We start from the raw sequence: 20918 nt of genomic DNA on the forward strand, positions 1-20918 counted from the left end.
AATGACTCTGAGTTTGTCGGAGTCCTTCTTGGGGACGCAAAACAGTCTCCCTTGGAACCTGGTTGACTTTACCCTCCTTATCACCTTCTTGTTCAAGAGTTCTAGGACATATTCTTCCAGGAGGGGGGTTGACTGTTGGAAGAATTGCTGGAAGGTTGGGGGTGGTTGAGTCCAGCTCCAGCCTAGTCCCTTCTTGACGATGCTGTGTGCCGAGGGATCGAAGGTCCAACGATCCTGGAATTGGCGGAGTCTTCCTCCCACCGGAAGCACTTCATTGCTTCTGGCTTCCCAAGGGTTTGCTACCTCGGCCGCTAGCTCCCCTTCCTCCTCTGCCTCTGGAGGGACGGTGAGATGCATCTCTGCCTGAGCCTCTGCTTGAGCCTCTACCTTTGGGACGAAAGGTAGTGGATTGCTGCTCAAATGCAGGGGTGAAGACCGGTGACTGTGACAGGACCGGTTGGGTGACCAGCTGAAAGGTCTGTTGTGGCTGAGCTGCCACTTGGGGAGTAGCGGAACCCGGAAACTGCCGTCTCTGTTGACGTTGATGGGGTTTTGGCTTCGTGGGTTACCTCTTAGGTTGAGGGCCGTCGTCCTGAGAGGATTTCCTTTTCTTCGACATGCCCCACTTATGGAGAAGGTTCCTGTTCTCCGTGGCGGCTTTGTCGGTGATCTCTTTCACTAGGGAGGAGGGAAAGAGGTGTTTACCCCAGATGTTGGAGGAAATCAGCCTCCGGGGTTCGTGTCTCACTGTAGCACTTGCGAACACGAATTCACGACAGGCTCTACGAGCCCTAGTAAAGCTGTACAGATCCTTCACGACCGTTGCTAGATGTGTTTTGGCAAGGACCATGTAGAAGTCTAGGACCCTAGTGTCACCGGCCATGACTTCAAGCTGTACCTGGAGGGACATAGATGCGGCAAGCCTTTCCTTCGTATCATGTTCCCTACGAAGGAGGTGATCGTTGAGTTTTGGGAGGTCCTCGTTAAACTGACGACCAGCAACGTCAGGCTCTAGCTTCCCCACTATGAAGGTCGACTGGACGTCTTTCCAGTGCCTATCATCAGGGGGAGTAGTCAGGGAGAAGGGCCTGCACTCCTCCAGTACAGGGCAAGGTTTCCCTTCTTCCACTGCTTTCTGTACCGTAGTAAAGGGCTTTTCAAGCAAGGGGAAGGTCGCATTGTCTGGTGCGACGAAGGTCGGGTGCTTTTTACTAAGCGCCGGCATTTTTGAATTGGTGAAGCTCCTACTTTTCACCGCGTTGGCTAGCATAGCCTGGGCCTTCGAGAGATCGAACACAATAACCTCCTTCGGTTCGGTCTCTTCTTTAGAGGCGGGTTCGGACCTGAGTCGGACGTAACAGTCCGGGTAAGCCTCAGAGTTCGGGAAGAACTCCACTTCTTCCAACGCGATCGAGCCGACCTTCTCACTGATGAAGATCTTGCCCGTGGTAATCGGCATGTGCTCGGCATACCTCCATGGGTTAGTATCTGAGCAGGCAGGGAGGTCCTTAACCGAAATCCTTTTCGGTTGTTTAGAACTTCCGAGGTTGGACTTGAAAAGCTCATGAGTCTCGCGAAGTTTCTTATCCATGAGAGCCTCAAGCATCTTGAAGATCTCCTGAGTGCCAGATGGGATGGGGTCCGGGGTAGCGGATGTTGAAGGAAGTGATTCCTCAGTCGGTGTGGGAGTTGGTGCAGGGGTAGAAGCGGGAGCGACCTCATGCTCCGAATCAGGGTATTCCACCTGATCTTCCTCATAGTCGAGTTCCTCGCCCATGAGGTTCCTCTCCGTAGTCTCCGACACTTCCGACATACGTTCCACGTTGTCGGAATCTAAACGGCACTCATGCTTGGACTGGGCCATGACCACATCAGGTTCCACCACTATCTGGACGGTAGGATTCTGATCACTAGAGACCACCGAGTCTTTTGATGCCTTCGGGAATAGCAAGGCCCTCAAATCTTCGGTAGCGAGATACGGTCCGGTGGCGTTCTTCTGGAAGCCACGCACCCACTTGCGTAGCTTCTCTCGAGCGTTGTCCCTTACCTCCGCTGAAGGAGGATCGTCGAACGCTTCGACCAGACGACTCTTGCAGACTGTACAGTGCTGCGGGTCCCAATATTTCAGGTCACCTTTCTTGGCGGCGCAGGGGGCGTGAGTCCGACACGCCTTGTGCCCGTAGAAGTCCGGGCGCTTCACTCCACAGAAGTTGTGGTCACACTTCATATACTCCTCCTGTAAAAGAAAGAGATCATGAGTATATGGAAGGCATAAGAATGACTTACATTACTCTAAAGTTAAATTTTAAGTAGTTAAACTTTCACTTAACATTAAATAATTCATGAATATTGTAATATTTGAGAAGAGGAGCGGGAAAAGGAAGTAGATAGACACATACTTGTGAATCCCGCTCAGTTGGTTACCGTAACCTTATCAATAGGCAATTTCATTTGTGACCGAGGGACACAAAACGGAAATCCTCATGGGTCACCGTGGTGGGTAGAAGCTAAGTTCTAGCAGAGATTGCCTGTGAGGTGTATCAGGGACTGAGACCACTTAGACCCTTGGGTTAAAGGGGTAGTAGGAGACCCCGTATAGATCTAGGTTCCGGCAACCAACCGTGCTAAGACACACAGAGTATGCTGGAAATTTGTAATATGCAAGAAGACAGCACAGCCACTAGTAGAATGGTAAGACAATACCTATCTATTGGAGTGGCTAAGCCATCTGGCTGCAGTGTAGGGCTGTCGGCATGTAGTCGACAGATAGTAGAAGGGGTGCAAGTCCCTTGGTGCTTCCTGAGGGCGCCGGCAGACCGGGGGCACGCCGGAGGCCGCTCCAGCAGGGTGTAAGGCATTAAGGCAGACACATTGAGGATCTAAGCATAATACCAACTTGGCGGCCGCCGGCACAGCGGCGGCACGCCGGCGGGAGGCAGCGGCTCCGGCAGCCGAAGGCTGACGGCTTGGTGATCAGTTCATAAGGTAAAGCAGAATTTGGTAGAATACCCAGACCGCCGGCACGCCGTAGGCCGGCCCGAAGGTCGGACAACCGAAACTAGGTAATAGAGGGGTGGGCCATCGGCTGTATGCCGACGGAAGGCGGCAGCCCTCCGGCACACGGAAGGCTGGCGACTTAGGGGAGGGAGGGTATCTCATGAGTGTGTCACCAAAGGAAGGGCGGTATCGCCGGCAGTAGAGGCGGCAAGGGACCGGCACCAGGGTAGATAGAGAGACAGATAAGGAGGGATAGGAGGGGTAAGATCACATACCCCTCTGGCATCCCTCCTGAGGGAGTGTACCCATGATAGGAGTGGGTCCTAGCATCCAGTGGCAGGGGGCTGGCAGTCGGCCAGGTGCCAGGGTAACCCAAGGGAGGGTTAGGGTACACTCAAGAGGGGGGAACCCCTGTTGGACAAATCGCTGCCAGTGGCTAACCCCATAGGACGCTATGAAGGGTATATGCACCAGAGCGGCCTGCTCAACAGGAGATCAAGGTAGCCCTATCACTCCACCCGAAGGAGCAGTTGTAGGACTAGGGACAGATGTGTATAGGCTAGCCTATGTATAGGCTAGTCTACACCAAGGGAAAGGTGGGGAGGGAGAAGAAGAGGGGTCTTCCATAGGGGAGGCTCTGTACAAGAACGGCCACCAAGGAAGGGAGGACGCTCCCTAGCCTAGGGTAGGTAACCAGAATGAGAACGGTGCAAGAGTACCGGCTCAAACTATAACAGTACAGAACTAGCCCCCCCCCCCAAGGCCTAACCTAGATAAGGAGTGTTAAATCCCAAGCTAGGTAGGCTGAAAGACACATCGCAAGTTGCATGGAAGGGTAAGTAACCTAACCATAAGCAACTGAGGAAGGACAGGGCCGTTTCTCTTTCTCGGTCGCAACCCTAAGGGGGGATCATTCCCTTAAGGTAGACAGAGAAGCGATAATTACTCTGATTGTGGACACGATTCCCCTATATAGAAGGGGGAGCATGGCCACACAGAGGGAATGCCCGTAGGCAGGAGATGAAGGGAGCATATAGGGGTTCCTACATTTAGGTTAGGTTAGAAAGGTACGCAATCAAACCGGTCCCCTATTTGGTCCCTGAAGGCGAAAAACACTTGCATCACAGTTAACAGTAAGTTAAATAATGCCACTATCTTCATAACTTAACTTAGGATCACTGGAATATATCATGCATGAACACGAGAACTAGGCAATCTAGCCTTGGGGCTAATCTAGCAATTTAGTATGGGGTCAGGCGATGACCGGATAATAGAGCGTTAAAACACGATATATGAAGTTCCTAGCTATGAAGACTAAATAACTAACAATATCAATTAGTTAAGAGGCCGGAAGGGGCTGTTCTGACTAGCTAAATAAGGCATGCAAGAGAACAGCGACGCCATAAAATGGCGTGTCCGGTAGCAGCACAGCTCCGCCACAAAACACGAAATATCACAAAAAGTATAAGTTACTTTACGGCCAGAGCTTATTTAAACAATACTGGGACCTGGTACTCAACTTTCCAGAAGAAGGCGAGGCAGAAGGTAGCGACATAATGAAGATGCAAGTCGATAAAAATCGCACAAGGGGGAAATCCGTCTATGCAAGGTAGCTACAAGCAGAAGGATGAGAACGGACGTGACGTCATTTAGCAACGGCGCCCGTTTGTTTACGTTTCGAGTACCAAAAGTAGCCACGGACGAGTGTAACTGTGGAACGGCTCCCCAGTTATTCTCCACCTTTTCATATCGAAGTGTTAACTCTATATAGGGTGCAGATAGCTATGTGGCGTGTTAATACATGCGTTCCCTGTTGATATACGATGTCTTAAAGGGAAACCTTTAGGATACTCGCACCAGAAGTAAGAATTCTGTGATAACCTGTGGTTTAATTCTCTGGGAATATCCTTGTAGTTAATATACCCAAGGAAGCTACCAAAAGGAACCTTCCATCAGGACGTCATGGCTTGAGCCCAAAAATACGAAATGAAAAAATTATGCCGAGTTTACATCCATTTCAATCGTTGCTAAAAATACGGCATCCGATTTCATCAGCAAACCACTATTTTTTGGGAAACATCATTTTATTCTAGAAAATAGCTACTCTTTAAATAGTTAATTGCACATTAAGAAAGCATGTACTTTTGTTTTTAAATTTTGGGTGTGTTTTAGAAATCGAGTATTGTTGACTTCTTTTTGTTTTACTTTTAGCTGTGATTAGATCAGCTGACGTCTAGCTGCCGCTCTTGAGAGTGTACGAATACACTAACAAAGTATCGTTTATACCATTTCTTAACTTATTCAAACCGTCTACAGTATACAGTTGATATTACATAAGCACCAATGTGTTATAACCTATCAAATTTTTTTGTTTATTACATTTAAAACAACACACACACTCTCTCTCTCTCTCTCTCTCTCTCTCTCTCTCTCTCTCTCTCTCTCTCTCTCTCTCTCTCTCTCTAACAAATGATATCTTTGTTGTTCCTCAAAGTTTCATTTATATTGAAAATCAATCATGATTCAATTTTCCTTACTTTCTCCAATCTGGCACCATCGGTCACATCGCGGTATTTTCGAAATTTCCGGAAAATCCGCGTTATATGTATATACATGCGTTATGAAAAAAATCCACGAAGTTGTGAATCCGCGATGGTCGAACCGCGAAGTAGCGAGGGTTCACTGTAATAACCTATTTTATATGAAATGGGGCTATTTTTTTTTTAAAATATACATTTACGTACGTAAAACAACTCTCTCTCTCTCTCTCTCTCTCTCTCTCTCCCTCCCTCTCTCTCTCTCTCTCTCTCTCTCTCTCTCTCTCTCTCTCTCTCTCTCTCTCTCTCTCTCTTAAATTGTTTTCCTGCTTTGCTACGTATGTATGATTTTATATAGATACGGTAAATAATATTTGTAATAACATATTTTCTAAAAGCTTTTACTGTAATATCATTATTTATCACTTTCATCATGTGCGTTAAATGCCTTCGTTTGTTTACTGAGCGTACTTTATGACGCTGTCGTTTCAGGCGGCGTCATAAAGAAAAACATTTCATTTGGAAGTCCTAAGAAAAATTAAGTAAAACATTGGTAATAACAAAATCAACATACTGTACTGAATAATCAATATAATCGATGCAAAAACTAACCTATACACAGATGTGTAAATGCGTTTGTTTCTTCATTATGATCAGAGATAAACTAAACAAAACATTGGTTGCCATTTTTTATCGTGCTTTTTGGTGTGTTTAGGAAACGCATGATATAAAATCGCCTTTAATATTTGTGCCTGTTTTAGTTTAGGGTACTGTAGTACATGCATTAAGTGTTCTGTACATTAAATGGTAGTTTGTTAACAGTACTTCGTACAAGGGAAGGTTTTAAAAGTCTGAATATACATGTTAAATAAATTCTTATATATGGTGTCACTACTTCGCGGATTTTCAACTATCGCGGTCGGGTCTGGAACCTATCTACAGTACCACGATAAACGAGGGCTCACTGTAATCGACAAAGTTTCTCTTCTGTGTCTACAACCAGTATAGTATCATCTGCAAACAATTTATTTATCTCCCATTCATGATCACTCTTGTCTATGTTTCAATCCTCAACCAAGCGCTCGAGCATTCACCTCTCACACCACTCCATCAAAAAACAAATTGAATAACTATGGTGTCATCACACATCCCTGTCTTAACCCCTCTCTCACTGGAAACCATTCGCTCACTTCATTTCCTATCCTAACACACGCTTCACTGCCTCTGTAGAGAGACTTCACTGCTTGCATCAACCTTCCACCAATTCCATATAACCTCATCACATTCAACATTGATTCCCTATCAACTCTTATCATATGCTTTTTCCGTATCCATAAATGCAACATGCACCTCCTTGCCTTTTGCTAAATATTTCTCACTTATCTGCCTAACTGTAACAATCTGATTCATACATCTCCTATCTCTTCTAAAACTACCCTATACTTCTAAGATTGCATTCTCTGTTTCATCCCTATCCTATTAATTAGTACAGTACTCTACCATACACTTTTATAACCACACTCAAGAAACTAATACCCCTTGAATTACAACACTGATGCATATCTCCATTACCTCTATATAGTGGTACAATACATGCACACACCCAGTCTACTGGTGTCATTGACAACATAAAACACATATTGAACAATCTCACCAACCATTCAAGAACAGTCACACCCCCTTCCCTTAACATCTCAGTCCTCAGACCATCCATACCAGGTGCTTTTCCTACTCTCGTTTCATCTAGTGCTCTCCTCACTTCTTCTCTTGTAATCTCTCTCATTATCATCTCTCATCACTGGCACCTCAACACCTGCAACAGAAATTATATCTGCCTCTTTATTATCCTCAACATTCGGTAAACTTTTCCTTGCCTCCTCTCCTTTTAACAACCTTCCATTTCCATCTTTCACTGTCTCTTCAGTTCTCAAATCACTCTTCCTTACTCTCTTCACTTCTTTCCAGAATTTCTTCTTATTCTCTTCATATGAACGACCCAATCCCTGACCCCACCCCCAGTCAGCCGTCCTCTTTGCCTCAGCTACCTTACGTTTTACTTCCACATTTTTCTCTCTATATCTTTCATACTTCTCTACACTATTACTCTGCAGCCATTCTTCAAATGTCCTCTATTTCTCCTCCACTGTTATCTTCACTCCTTCATTCCATCATTCACTACCCTTCCTCATGCTGCCTCCAACAATCCTCTTGCCACTCATGTCACTTGCAATCCCCCCAAAATTTTCTTCTACTAACTTCCACTCCTCTAAATTACCAGTTTCACTCACTTTCAATCTGTTATATGCCATTTCCAACCTTTCTTGATATTCACTTTTTACCTCTGGTTTTATCAACTCTTCAACCTTCCCTACCTCCCTTTTACATCCCTCTTCAACCTTCCCTACCTCCCTTTTACATCCCCAAACTCTATTCCCCCACTCTTGCTACAACTAATTTTCCTTCCGCCAAAAGCTGATCAGACATACCGTTAGCCATACCCCTAAACACTTGCACGTCTTTCAATCTTCCAATCATTCTTCTAGTTGTCAACACATAATCCATTAATGCCCTTTCTACCACTCTTCTATTTGCCACTCTTACCCATGTATACTTGTTATTATCTTTCTTTTTGAAAAACTACAACTTATTTGCAACTCTTGCTCAACACATATATCTACCAGTCTCTCACCACTCTCATTTTCACCTAGTACGCCATACTTCCCAATGATATCTTCTACCTCTCCAGCATCCACTCTAGCATTTAAGTCACCCATTATAACTACATAATTCCTTCTACCCAGTCCTTCTACACACCTAGTTAATTTATTCCAGAATTCATTCTGCTCTTCTTTACTTTTCTCACAACCCAGCCCATATGCACTAACAAAAGCCCAACATTCCTTACCCAATCTAACCCTTACCCACATTAACCTAGATGATATCTCCTTTTATTCCACTACTTTACCTATTATCCATTTACTCAACTATAAAGCCACACCCTCTCTTGCTCTTCCTGTTTCAATCCCAGATACTCTACCAGTCACTTCACCAAACATCACTTCACCCTTCCCTTTTATCTTTGTCTCACACAATACCAATATATCCATCCTTCTATTCCTAAACATACAATCTCACATCTTTTGCTTTCTATCTTACTACATCTACACACATTCAGACACCCCAAAACTAGAGTGGTGGGAGCAGTCCCTCTCCCCCCAGCTCCACCTCTTTGATATATCACAGGAATATAAAATACAGGAGACGGGAGTATCTAGTCCCCTCGTCCCATCCCTTTTAGTCGCCTTACGACACCAGGGATACATTGGCACTATTCTAATTGTTGTTATGCCCCCGCTGCCACAGAAGAAAAATGTAAATTTCCCCTTATTAAAGGTAATAATTTGAAATTAGATTATCTGTATATAATTATCATATGCTTGAATAATTTTCCGTTAGTAGAATTTTTATTTCAAGGAAGAAAAATAAGGAAATTAGAACTTATATGCAGAAGAATTTATGATAATCAGTATCATTCTTATCTGTTAACATAAAAATAAAATTTCTTTTTAAAGAAAACTGTTTAGAATCATCATCACATGGTGGTATGAAATTTGTTCTTTATACTAAACTATTGTTTTGATTTTTTTTATTGTAATGCACTACCGTCAAAGAGGAAATGAAATTTTCCTTTACAGCCAGTTAGCTTGTTAATGAATAAAAAGCCAACCTTTTTTTTTTTTTCGTGACTGCTGGTTCTGGCTGTTTATTTTTTACAAATTGAAAGTAATGAAAAGTAGTATGGAACATATTTCATGTTCCTAGTGTATGATATATTTGAAGATATTTTTAAATTAAAGTTAAAATTTGCCAGTTAACAAATAATAGAGATAGATGACAAACATTTCTTTATAATTACAAACAAATTGATGAAAGCTTTGAGGGGAGCATAGCTAAAAATAGAATAGCCCAGCCAGATGTTTTTCAGGAGAGCTTAAAATACTTTAGCTCTCAGAGACAGAGAGAATATTTATGTTTTATGCAGTAAATTAGTACATACAGTGGAACCTCTATATCCGAACGTATCTACATCCGAATTTTCCAACATCCGAAGTAAAATTCGAGCAAATTTTTGACTACACCCGAATTTTATTTCGACACACAAAGTAAACATTACGCCATTGAGCGTCGAGTGCTCAGTTCTCTGTTCTTGTGTGTATCGTGTGGTTGTCCTCTGTTTGCTCTGTTATTAACAGTGCTTATTTTCTTCCTTTTCTCACATTTCCTTTTTGATTTTACCTATAATCATTGTGCCTAAGAAGCTAAGTTTCAGTACAGGAAGAAGGCAATTCTTTCATTAGAATTGAAGCAAGAAATTATAGAAAAACATGAGAGCAGTGTGCATGTGAGTGATACTGTATGGATAAACAATATGGCCGGAATAGGCCTATGATCTCGAGGATCATCAAGCTGAAGGCAGCCATTAAAGCAAATATCCATCGAAGGGGATCACCATTATTACAAGACATCGTAGCAATACCCTGGAAGAGATAGACCGCCTTTTGTTGATAGGGATAAAGGACAAAGAGATTGTTGGCAACGATCATTTGTGAGAAGGGCCACCGTGATGAACAGAAAGAAAGAAAAAAGTGAAGCAAAGAAAACCAAGATAGCATTACAGTGAACCCTCGCTACTTCGCGGTTCGACAATCGCGGATTCACCACTTCGCGGGGTTTTCCCATAACCCATATATATATACATATCGCGGATTTTCCGGAAAATTCGAAAATACCGCGAAATCTGAAGACAACCAAATACGATATTTTGTTACCTGTAATTCCATTAATACTGTAATTAGTAATATCTGCTCTTACTGATTGTTCATTGCATTACATATGATATATAATTCAGCACAGAAAGAAATAAAACACGAAAAGAGAATGTGATCATACGATAATTCAGTACGTAGTAAAATTAAATCGAACATGAAACGCAAATCAGATGCAGTCATACCATATTAGAATGGTGTGTACTGTAATGGATGTGCTTCTTTTCCATGAATCTTTTGTATGTATACGTACGTAGTACAGTACTGCATCCAATAATATTCTTTGTTGCAAAAATCACATTTCGAATACTGTAAGCGTACGAGAGAGAGAGAGAGAGAGAGAGAGAGAGAGAGAGAGAGAGCGTAAAATAGCGTACGTAAATTTTTATTATTATTGTTATTATTATTATTATTGTTGTTGTTAATAAAATTATTATTGTTATTATTAATCATTATTATTATTATTATTACTGTACAGTATTATTATCATTATTTATTATTATTACGGTATTGTACTTAATCTACGTACGTTCATTATGCGCGGGGCATCTTCTATGAGTAACCAACGCACCATAGTACTGTAAGACGGGTTGTGATTGGTTCAAGCGCTGATAGATGACGAATCAAAACTCAAGTTTTGTTATCTAGCCTGTGATTGGTGTTTTGCCCGCATCTTCTACCCGCAGCATCAAAGTTCTCGCGGGGCTGGATCGTTCACTTTCTCTTTCCGCGTATTGCTGAGTAGACGTTCTTAAGTTTGTGAAGTTTAATCTGTGCTGTGTGCGACTGTTTTAAGTTGAACTTTTTGTTGAACTTTCTGTTAAATCCTACTGTACAATGCCTCCCAAGCGTTCTGCTTCTAGTAAGGCTGGTAGTGAGCCTAAACGCCACCAAAGGATGATGACGATAGCTGAGAAGGTTACGCTTCTCGACATGTTAAAAGATGGTAGAAGTTACGCGGCCGCCGGCCGCCATTTTGGCATCAACGAATCCACCGTTCGCTATATCAAAAAGGACGAGGCGAACATTAGAAAGACTGCTGCAATCACCTTTAGCAGATCAGCGAAGCGAGTCGTTACAACGCGTAATAAAACGATCGTACGCATGGAAGGTGCTTTAGCTGTGTGGATTGCCGACTGCCGGAAGAAGAACATAGCGTTGGATACGAACACCATCCAAACAAAGGCTTTGAGCTTATATGAGAATTTTGCTGCAAAGGAACCTAAAGACGACGACGGCAACCATGCTGAAGATGATGATGATGCAGATGATCCTCAACCAGGGACATCCACTGATTCCCAGCCTCAGAAACGTTTTTCCGCAAGCAAAGGATGGTTCGCGAAGTTTCAGAAACGCTTCGCCCTGAAAAGCGTTTCCCTGCATGGGGAGTCTGCTTCCGCTGACACTGCCGCTGCTGAAACTTACGTGAACCAGACTTTCAAGAACATTATCGCTGAAGGTGGATACAAGCCGGAACAAGTGTTTAATATGGATGAAACCGGCTTGTTTTGGAAGAGAATGCCGTCGCGAACTTTCCTGTTCAAAGAGGAAGCCAAAGCCTCTGGCTTTAAGGCATTCAAGGATCGCGTTACCCTCGTGATGTGTGGCAATGCTGCTGGATTTTTGTTAAAGCCGGGGCTTATTTATAAGTCGAAAAATCCTCGCGCTTTGAAAAATAAAAATAAGAATCTCCTTCCCGTGTACTGGATGCATAATCAAAAAGCATGGATTACGAAGATGCTGACCTCCAACTGGTTCCACCAGTGTTTCATCCCGCAAGTCCATGAATATCTCTTAGAGAAGGGCTTGCCATTCAAGATCCTTCTCCTTATGGATAACGCTGGTGGACACGCAACTGACCTGTCGCGTGAGTGCGTTCAGGTTGAGTTCCTGCCACCCAACACCACGTCATTAATTCAACCGATGGACCAGGGGGTTATCAGGGCGTTCAAGGCCCTCTACACGAAGAATACCTTGGCGGACCTCGTTGCGTGTGTGGATGCTGCCCAAGATGACGAGGATGAAGATTTCAACTTGAAGGCGTACTGGCGGCAGTACACCATAGCCACGTGCCTGCAGAATATTCAAAAGGCACTTCAAGAGATGAAACCTGCAACCGTGAATGCGAGCTGGAAGAAGCTGTGGCCCGATATTGTCTACGACGACAAGGGATTTACTCCGTCGGAAATCCAACACTCTGCAATACGGAAATCTGTGCAGTTGGCTGCCATAATTGGAGGTGACGGGTTTGGCGACATGACGACTGAAGACGTCGACGAGTTGTTGGACTGCCATTCCCAGCCCCTAACTGACGCAGACCTCGAAGACCTGACGAAATCGGCAAGTGAGGAAGAGAGTGAGGGTACCCAGGAAGAGACCCAAGAAAATGTCGAAGAAACGGGCTTAACATTAGAACGGCTTGCCAAGTTCTGCAACCATATGAAGGAGGCGAAAGAAATGTTACAAGAGTGGGACGAGGATATGGTTCGCTCGATGCAATTCTCAAATAAGGTCGATGACATCATGACTCCCTACAGGATGCTCTTGGATCGAAAAAAGAAGCAGCGGCAACAACTTCCGATCACAATGTTCTTCCAGCCTCGCAAAAAAGAGCCAGTTCCTCCTGCTAGTACGCCTTCGGAAGAAATTGAAGAAGTTTCCCAGGAAGAAGTTGAAGAGGTGTCCCAGGAAAAGACACCTCCGTCTGAAGAGACGTAAAATACTATCATTGACTGCACAGTAGAACACATCATCAGCTTCATCATCATCATTTCTACTGTGCAGCAAATTCATCGCCATCGTCATTCAAGTTTTTCTTGAACTTCTTTCGTGGTGAGTACAGTAACAATCTTTATTTTTTACTTTAACCTGTTTTATAGTTTAGTAATGTACGTACTGTATGCATTAAGTTAAAGGGAAGGTTTTAAAAGTCTACATGTTGTAACCTATCATATTTTTTTTGTTTAAAATTTACATTCGTACGTAAAACAATCTCTCTCTCTCCCTCTCTCTCTCTCTCTCTCTCTCTCTCTTTCTCTCTCTCTCTCTCTCTCAAATTGTTTTCCTGCTTTGCTACGTACAAGTACTGTATAATTTATATTTGTAAGGTAACATTTTGTAAATGCTTTTACTGTAAATACTGTATGTACTGTATCATTATTTATCACTATCATCATGCGCGTTAAATGCCTTGTTTGTTCTGAGCGTGGTTGTTTACTGAGCGTACACGCCGTCGTTTCAGGCGGCGTCATAAAGAAAAAGATTTCATTTGGAAGTCCTAAGAAAAATACGTAAACTAAAACATTGGTAATAAAAAAATCAACATACAGTACTGTATAATCAATATAATCGATGCAAAAACTAACCTATACATATATGTGTACACTAAATGAGTTTGTTTCTTCATTATGATCAGAGATGAACGTAAACAAAACATTGGTTGCCATTTTTTATCGTGCTTTTTAGGTGTTTAGGAAACACATGATATAAAATCGCCTTTAATATTTGTGCCTGTTTTAGTTTAGGGTGCTGTAGTACATGCATTAAGTGTTCTGTACATTAAAGGGTGGTTTGTTAACAGTACTACGTACAAGGGAAGGTTTTAAAAGTCCGAATATACATGTTAAATAAATAGGTAAATATGCTGTCACTACTTCGCGGATTTTCACCTATCGCGCCCGCGTCTGGAACCTATCTACCGCGATAAACGAGGGTTCACTGTAACAAGCTCTTTTAAATAAGACTTTGCTCTTTTTCTGTTTCTCTCTAAACATAGCATTAACATGTTCTTTAAATAAAATTCTCTCTCTCTCTCTCTCTCTCTCTCGTTCTTCTTCGCTGTTATAGTGTTAGATACGTCTACGTCTATTATTTTTTTTCCGAGAGAGAGAGAGAGAGAGAGAGAGAGAGAGAGAGAGAGAGAGAGATTAAACAAAAATGTGGTTAGAGTACATATGATTTTTAACAGCGTCAACGAGTTGAAAAACAATTAAATGAAACTAAGAAAGTAATAACAGCTAATCTGAATTCCTTTATTAACTAAAACAAATACTGATACAAACACACTCGTGTGCGTATGCACAAACACACACACACAGGTGCAAGAATTGCTACGCAATAAGAGAGACGGTCGGGGAGGAGGTAGAGATGGTGACTGCGATAACATACCGTAACTCGTCACTGAAAGTGGTGAAAATAAAAAATCAAAAGAAAAATATGTAAAAAATATGAAATATAAAAATAAAAAAAAATAAAAATAAGCTAAGTTAGATTAAAATGTCCGTAGTGTAAGTTACGTATGTTATCGCAGTCACCATCTCTACCTCCTCGCCGATCGTGTCTCCTCGTGCGTGTGTGTGTGTGTTTGCGCATACGCACACGAGTGTGTTTGTATCAATGTTTGTTTTAGTTAATAAAGGAATTCAGATTCGCTGATATTGTTTTTTTTAGTTACATTTAACTGTCTTTCAACTCGTTAACGCTGTTAAAAATCATATGTACACAACACATTTTTGTTTAATCTCTCATTTTTGTTTAATCTCTCATTTTTGTTTAATCTCTCTCTCTCTCTCTCTCTCTCTCTCTCTCTCTCTCTCTCTCTCTCTCAGAAAAAAATTAATAGACGTCTCTAACACTAACATTGAAGAAGAACAAGAGAGAGAGAGAGAGAGAGAGAGAGAGGAGAGAGAGAGAGAGTATTTATTTAAAGAACATGTTAACACCATGTCTACCTTCTCGCCGATCGTCCGTCTCCTGGCGTAGCAAATCCTACACCTGCGTTGGCCTGTCTCTAAGGTAAAGTGGCAATAAAACACATTTTTTATTCATTATTTCTTTATAATTATCTTTTTTATATGCTTCTTTCATATTATGCAGTTATGTTATTGTTATGTGTAATTATGTGTAGCCATTTATTAAGGATTTATTATGGGTTTTTAGGCTGTGGAACGAATTAAATGAATTACCATGTATTCTTATGGGAAAATTCGTTTCTACATCCGAAGTAGGTTGTGGAACGAATTAAATTCGTATGTGGAGGCACCACTGTATATACAAAATCTGCATTAAATAGAATTTCCACAAAATATTGTGGGAAATACTAAAAAAGAAGAAGGAAGTTATTACCAATTATAGCAGGAATAAACATGAACTGAATTGAATAGTAATAACAAATGAAAAGCAAACAAAAAAGGAAGATTGGAAGATGAAATATTATATGATAGTATTTTACTGAATGTTGGCTAAAGTCTTCTTTTTTTCATTCTGATTATTCCATTTAAAATGTTTGTAATTTATAATGGAGGGAGGAATCAAATATTATTAAAGTGAAATAATTAGATTAAAACGATGAAAGGAAGGAAAAATTGAAGGGATCATAAATAAAAATTTAATATAATCTTGTTACATATTAAAGTAAAAATTAATTGTAAGCAGTGGTAATTGGTTAGAGGAGCTAGATTTCATTGACCCAAGGGTACTAATATTATGCGGTTTTTTTGTTCTATGCTGGTGTCTCTATTACTTAACCCCTGTGATGACGGAGGGCCTGACTTTATTTCAAATAAATCAATTTCTTATTCCAATATTCTTCCTTTCTCCCTCCAATAAAAATTTGGATGACAGCCCAAGTCTTCCTTTCCCTTAAGTGGGAGAAGCTGCTACAACAGTCCAATGAGTTGAGGATGGAAAGAATAGACAGTAGACTGGAAAGTGCAAATAATTTGATAAAAAGAGAAACAGTTCAAAATAAACACGATAAAAATGGAAGAAAATCATCATTATTAACTTCATTTTGTCAGATTTTCCTTTATGTGGGAGGTCTGATCACTTTCCACTTTCTTTTGTCTTGTGCCCATGTTGCCTGAGTTCCCATCTGGTGAAGGTGATCATGTTGCTTCATGATTTTGTCAGCCTTCTTATCGGCCTTTGTCTCTGTATTTCTCTGAGATCTCAATCAATTTTCCAGCTACAAAATACCACATCAGTTCAACTTCTCATCAATAATAGGATCTTCCCACAACACATTGACCATGAATCTTTGGATTCTATATTCTCTCCTTTTCATTATATTTGATTTTTTGACAGTGCCTACGTCCATGTTGATTAAGAGTAGTGCAGGTCTTATGCACATATCATGTACTTGAGTGGGTAATCAGATTCTTTTATTTATGAGTACAGTAGTCTTCTTCCTCTTCATCTAATCCTACCTCATTTTAGGTCTCCTTAATCATGAATCACTGCTTTGTTTGGCCACTGTTAGTTGCTCATTAGGGCACAAATAAAGATGAGTTTGTATATGTGGAATGTGAAAAGTCTCTAGTTTTAGTTAATAATTTAGTATTGTTAAATATTGTCTAGTTTTTACCTAAGGTGAATTTTATATGATTTTGAATCTTTGCAGTTAGAAGAGGAGCTTTCCCAAGCCAAAGGAACTTACGAAGCTCTGAACACACAGTTAATGATGGAATTGCCAGTCCTCTCAAATGCTGGATTAGAGATGCTTACTCTGTCAACTCGCTCATTAGTAGCAGCAAGGATGTACTTACAAGGGCATTTAGCTAAACTTTATCTCCAACTTGCACAGGTATGTACTTTCAAGTATTTTATTTTGGAAGCAAGAATATTTTACCTTTCTTTGTTTTCATTCTTGATGTTTTTAAGACTGCCATGGAAATTTTCAAATTATTTTTGAAACAATTTCGAAAAGAGAACATCAAGGTGATCTTGTGCTTAGCTCTTAAAATAGCTATTTCATCATATCTATTTTTTTATTCTTTCAAAATTGCTTTAATTATCATGCAGTATTGTATGGTATTCACTGCAATATTTTTATTGTATCTTTAAAAATATCGTTTGTTCCAACACGAATACTTACCTTCGAACTACTTTCTTATAGGAGATCACTGGTTATCTCTCTCTCTACGACCAGATTTGAATATATACCCCCCCCCCATTCCGCGCTCTCAGTAGCTTTTACCCCCGGCATCCAGGAATGTGCCCCGAGGGTAGGATTAACGGTAGGTCGCCCGTTGGCCAGGTCACGTTCGTCATTAAGTTCTCTGGTCGAGAGAGGTGAACATCTCTCTCCCTAGTATCTTTATCTCTACCGATCCTTTGTGTGCGTCCTGCGACCCACGTGTTCCCAGCGTGGCAACTTGCGTTTTTATAGTGTGCTTTCCCAAGTGTTCCTGTGCGTTCACTTTTCAACCGTGTGCTTACCCAGTGTTTCATTCATTTCCTTAAGGGCTTGTGTCGTGCGTTGTGTGCGTTATGGAGCTAGTTCGCCGTTGTCCTGGGCCTAGAGCCGGGAAATCGTGTGGAGCGTTCCTCTCCAAGCCCGAAGTGGATCCTCACTCCCTTTGTTCCTCCTGTAGAGGTAAAGTGTGCTCGTCAGCAGACACGTGCCCCGAGTGCGTGGACTGGAGCGATATTCAGTGGGTACGTTATGGTACTAAGAAAAGGAAATCAGCGAAACGTTCCCCCAGGAAAGTTAGTGTTTCCTCGCCGATTCCGTCGCCCAGTGAGCGTTCCGACGGAGTCTCGGTTTCGCCGTCACCTACACAAATTAGGGGACGAGGTAAGTCTAGCGTAGGGGATGAACAAGGCGTCCTATCCCAGGAGCCCAGTGTTAGTGCGGAGCCAGTGGCAGGCCCCTCTAGGGCTAGTTAAGGTCCTAGTAGTGCGTCCGGAGAGTCGGCCCTCGTGTTCAGGGGGCACGCTTCCTCCGATGACCCCGTGTGGGGTAATAACGCAGTTTCAGCGTCACCGCCGCCCTCGTGGGCTTGTGCTTCCGGCTCCTCTTTAGGGGGAGATAGCCGGAGTAAAATCCAACTTGCAAGTCACGATGTCTACGGTTGGAGGCTCCCGAAGACGCCGGGTAGGTCTCCCCTGAGGATGGACGTGGACCTGGATCCCTGGCTCCCGGACATGGAACGATTGGATTCGTTCCCGACCCTTCCCACGGAAGTCCCCGATGACTTCCTCCAGCCCTCGACCTCTGGCATTCAACGTCCGAAGAAGTCACCCACAGTCCCCGCTTCCAGCCGACACGTGGTGGACGCAGTGTCATCTGGTTGTTCGGACATCTATTCCTCGTCAGAGGAAGAGGTCAAGGTGAAACACCGCCGTCGGAGGGAGCGGTCCAGGACCGAACGTTCCAGGTCAAGGTCGCGCTCTAGCTACAGCAAGAAACAATCCCGCTCCCCGAGCCGTAAGTATAGGAGGAGTGTATCTCCCGGGGGAGCCTGGGTCTTCGTTTCGTCGCGAGAATCGAAGGCGCTTCGGTCCCCGGACCACCGGTCCAACGAGCAGTCCCCAAGGCGGCCGCCCTCCAAGCACGGCCTTGACCCTTGCGACCTGGCTCGCAGGAAAGACCTCTCTGTTAGGCATAAGTCCTCGAGGCCTCCGGTTCACCCCGCCCAGCGGGGGGAAACGCGCTTCTTTACAGGCAGCCAGGCCGAACCAGCCCAGCTGGTGCGGCCTTCAGGTCGTAAGGAACGGTTCCCGCTGTCGGGTCAGCCCCCGGGAACCGCACCCTCAGCACCCAGAGCCTTCGGGCGAACGAGAGTCCCCGCTGTTCCAGCGGTACCTACACGATCCCGAGCCCCTGGTCCGGTCTTACCGGCAGATGAGGTCCAGTACCTTGGCAGGACGGCACCCCTGGCCCCCAGGGTCAGACGTCCGGTCGGCGTGCCTGGTAACCCGGCTTCCCCGCCCCAGGCCGAGGCCTCGGCTGACAGAGGAGAGGGCTCCCCGACGGAAGACTCCGCCTACAGGAGAGTGGTCAGCCTGATAAGGAGGCACCATGGAATAGCAGAACCTACAGCGACAGGTGGGGATTCCTGGAGGTCGAGTCTCCTGAGGATTATGCAGACTCCCTCCCAGCCTAAGTCCTCCCTGGCACTCCCTCTGGCCCGAGACCTAGTTCTGGGGCAAGAGTTTATTGACAATGTGGTAGCCGGCAATGCCGAGGCTCCCAAGTCCCAAAGTGCCTCTAAATTACTCCAGGGCCTCAAGAACCAAGGGAAGGTCTATTTGCCCGAGGGACGTCGCCCAGGACCTTGTAAAGTGGCCACGGCCGTAGACATTCTGAGCCAAGGAGTTTCTGACGACAGAGCTTCTTCGGCCCCAGTCTGTTTCTCACCTGCAGAGGCCTCCATGATGGAGGAGATGTCGCGAGACCTAATTAACGTCTCCTCTTGGCTAGACTGGTGGGCTTCCACGTTGGTGGGTGTGCAAGCCTCCTACGACCCCGAAGACCCTGACCAGCAAAGCCTGATGAGGGACCTCATTACCTCCGGGGGTAAAACCCTAAAATTCCTCTCGTACCAGTCTCTCGCCCTTACAGCCAACTGGGTTCTCCGTAAGAGAGACACGGTTCTCGCCAAAGTGTCCCGGAAAGTACCGGACAGGGAGGCGCAAGCAATTCGCAGCCTCCCCCTGTGGGGAGAGTCTCTTTTTCCAGTGAAAGAGTTAGAGGCCTTGATGGAAAAAGTCTCAAAGAGGAAGGAGAGTAACGTCACCAAACCGGCAGCGTCAAGGAGACCTCCATACAAGAGGTCCGTCTCGGACAGCGCCGCGACGCCCCAAGCCTCTTCCAGCACTACGAGGAGAGAAGCCCCCTCTTCCTCCTGGTCCTCAACTCCTCAACCCTCCCGCAGAGGTACTTCAGCACCCTCAGGCTCCTTCAGGTCGGGTTACTCCGCCTCTAGGAGAGGCAGATCAGGCCGTTCCTCTAGAAGGTAGAGTGGGAGGCCCCCTATCCCCGCCCAAGCCTCGGGTTGGGGGATGCCTCAGACTACATTGGCAAGCATGGAAGGCCCAAGGAGCAGAACCTTGGACAGTGTCCGTCCTAAAGGAGGGCTACAGACTCCCATTCCTGGCGAATCCACCCCCTCTTCTTCCGGCCAACCGGACGGAATGGCTAGCGCCCAAAGATCCAGTAAAGAGGACCGCCCTTTAAGAGGAGGTGTCCTCCATATTGGAGAAGGGCGCCATGGAAGAAGTTCCTCTCCCAGGACCTGGTTTCTACAGTCGCCTGTTCCTGGTAGAGAAAGCGACGGGGGGGTGGAGGCCAGTTATAGATCTGTCGGCTCTCAACAAGTTCGTCAAGAAGACGGACTTCAAGATGGACACTCCAAAGTCAGTTCTGCTGTCCTTGAGGGAGAAAGATTTTATGATGACCGTCGACCTCAAGGACGCATACTTCCAAATTCCGATCCACCCATCGAGTCGGAAGTTCCTCCGGGTGAAATGGGGTTCCCAGATCCTGCAATTCAGGACTCTTTGCTTCGGTCTGTCAACAGCGCCCCAGGTATTCATGAGAGTCTTCGCGACTGTATCAGTGTGGGCTCACGAACGGGGCATCCGCCTTATCAGATACCTGGACGACTGGTTGCTCCTTTCCGCCTCAAAGGTCCTCTTGGAAGAACAAGGGAGAAGTCTCCTTCAGTTTTGCAGAGATCTGGGTATCGTCATCAACCCAAAGAAGTCCAATCTATCTCCGTCCAACAAAATGAACTACTTGGGGATGACATTGGACACCATTCAAGGGAAAGTT

At 44.1% G+C, this 20918-nt stretch overlaps 1 protein-coding gene across 2 annotated transcripts in view; it reads left to right on the top strand.

The window, feature by feature from the left end:
- LOC137615189 (dynamin-binding protein-like) overlaps positions 1-20918 on the top strand; it is a 228203-nt gene that overhangs the window by 138080 nt on the left and 69205 nt on the right. For both annotated transcript variants that reach the window (XM_068344831.1, XM_068344832.1), the window contains exon 16: positions 16761-16943. In XM_068344831.1, the coding sequence (XP_068200932.1) occupies positions 16761-16943 (183 nt within the window). The remainder of the gene's footprint in view (positions 1-16760; positions 16944-20918) is intronic.

The sequence above is a fragment of the Palaemon carinicauda genome, chromosome 21 (assembly GCF_036898095.1).
Source record: "Palaemon carinicauda isolate YSFRI2023 chromosome 21, ASM3689809v2, whole genome shotgun sequence".
Classification (NCBI taxonomy): domain Eukaryota; kingdom Metazoa; phylum Arthropoda; class Malacostraca; order Decapoda; family Palaemonidae; genus Palaemon; species Palaemon carinicauda.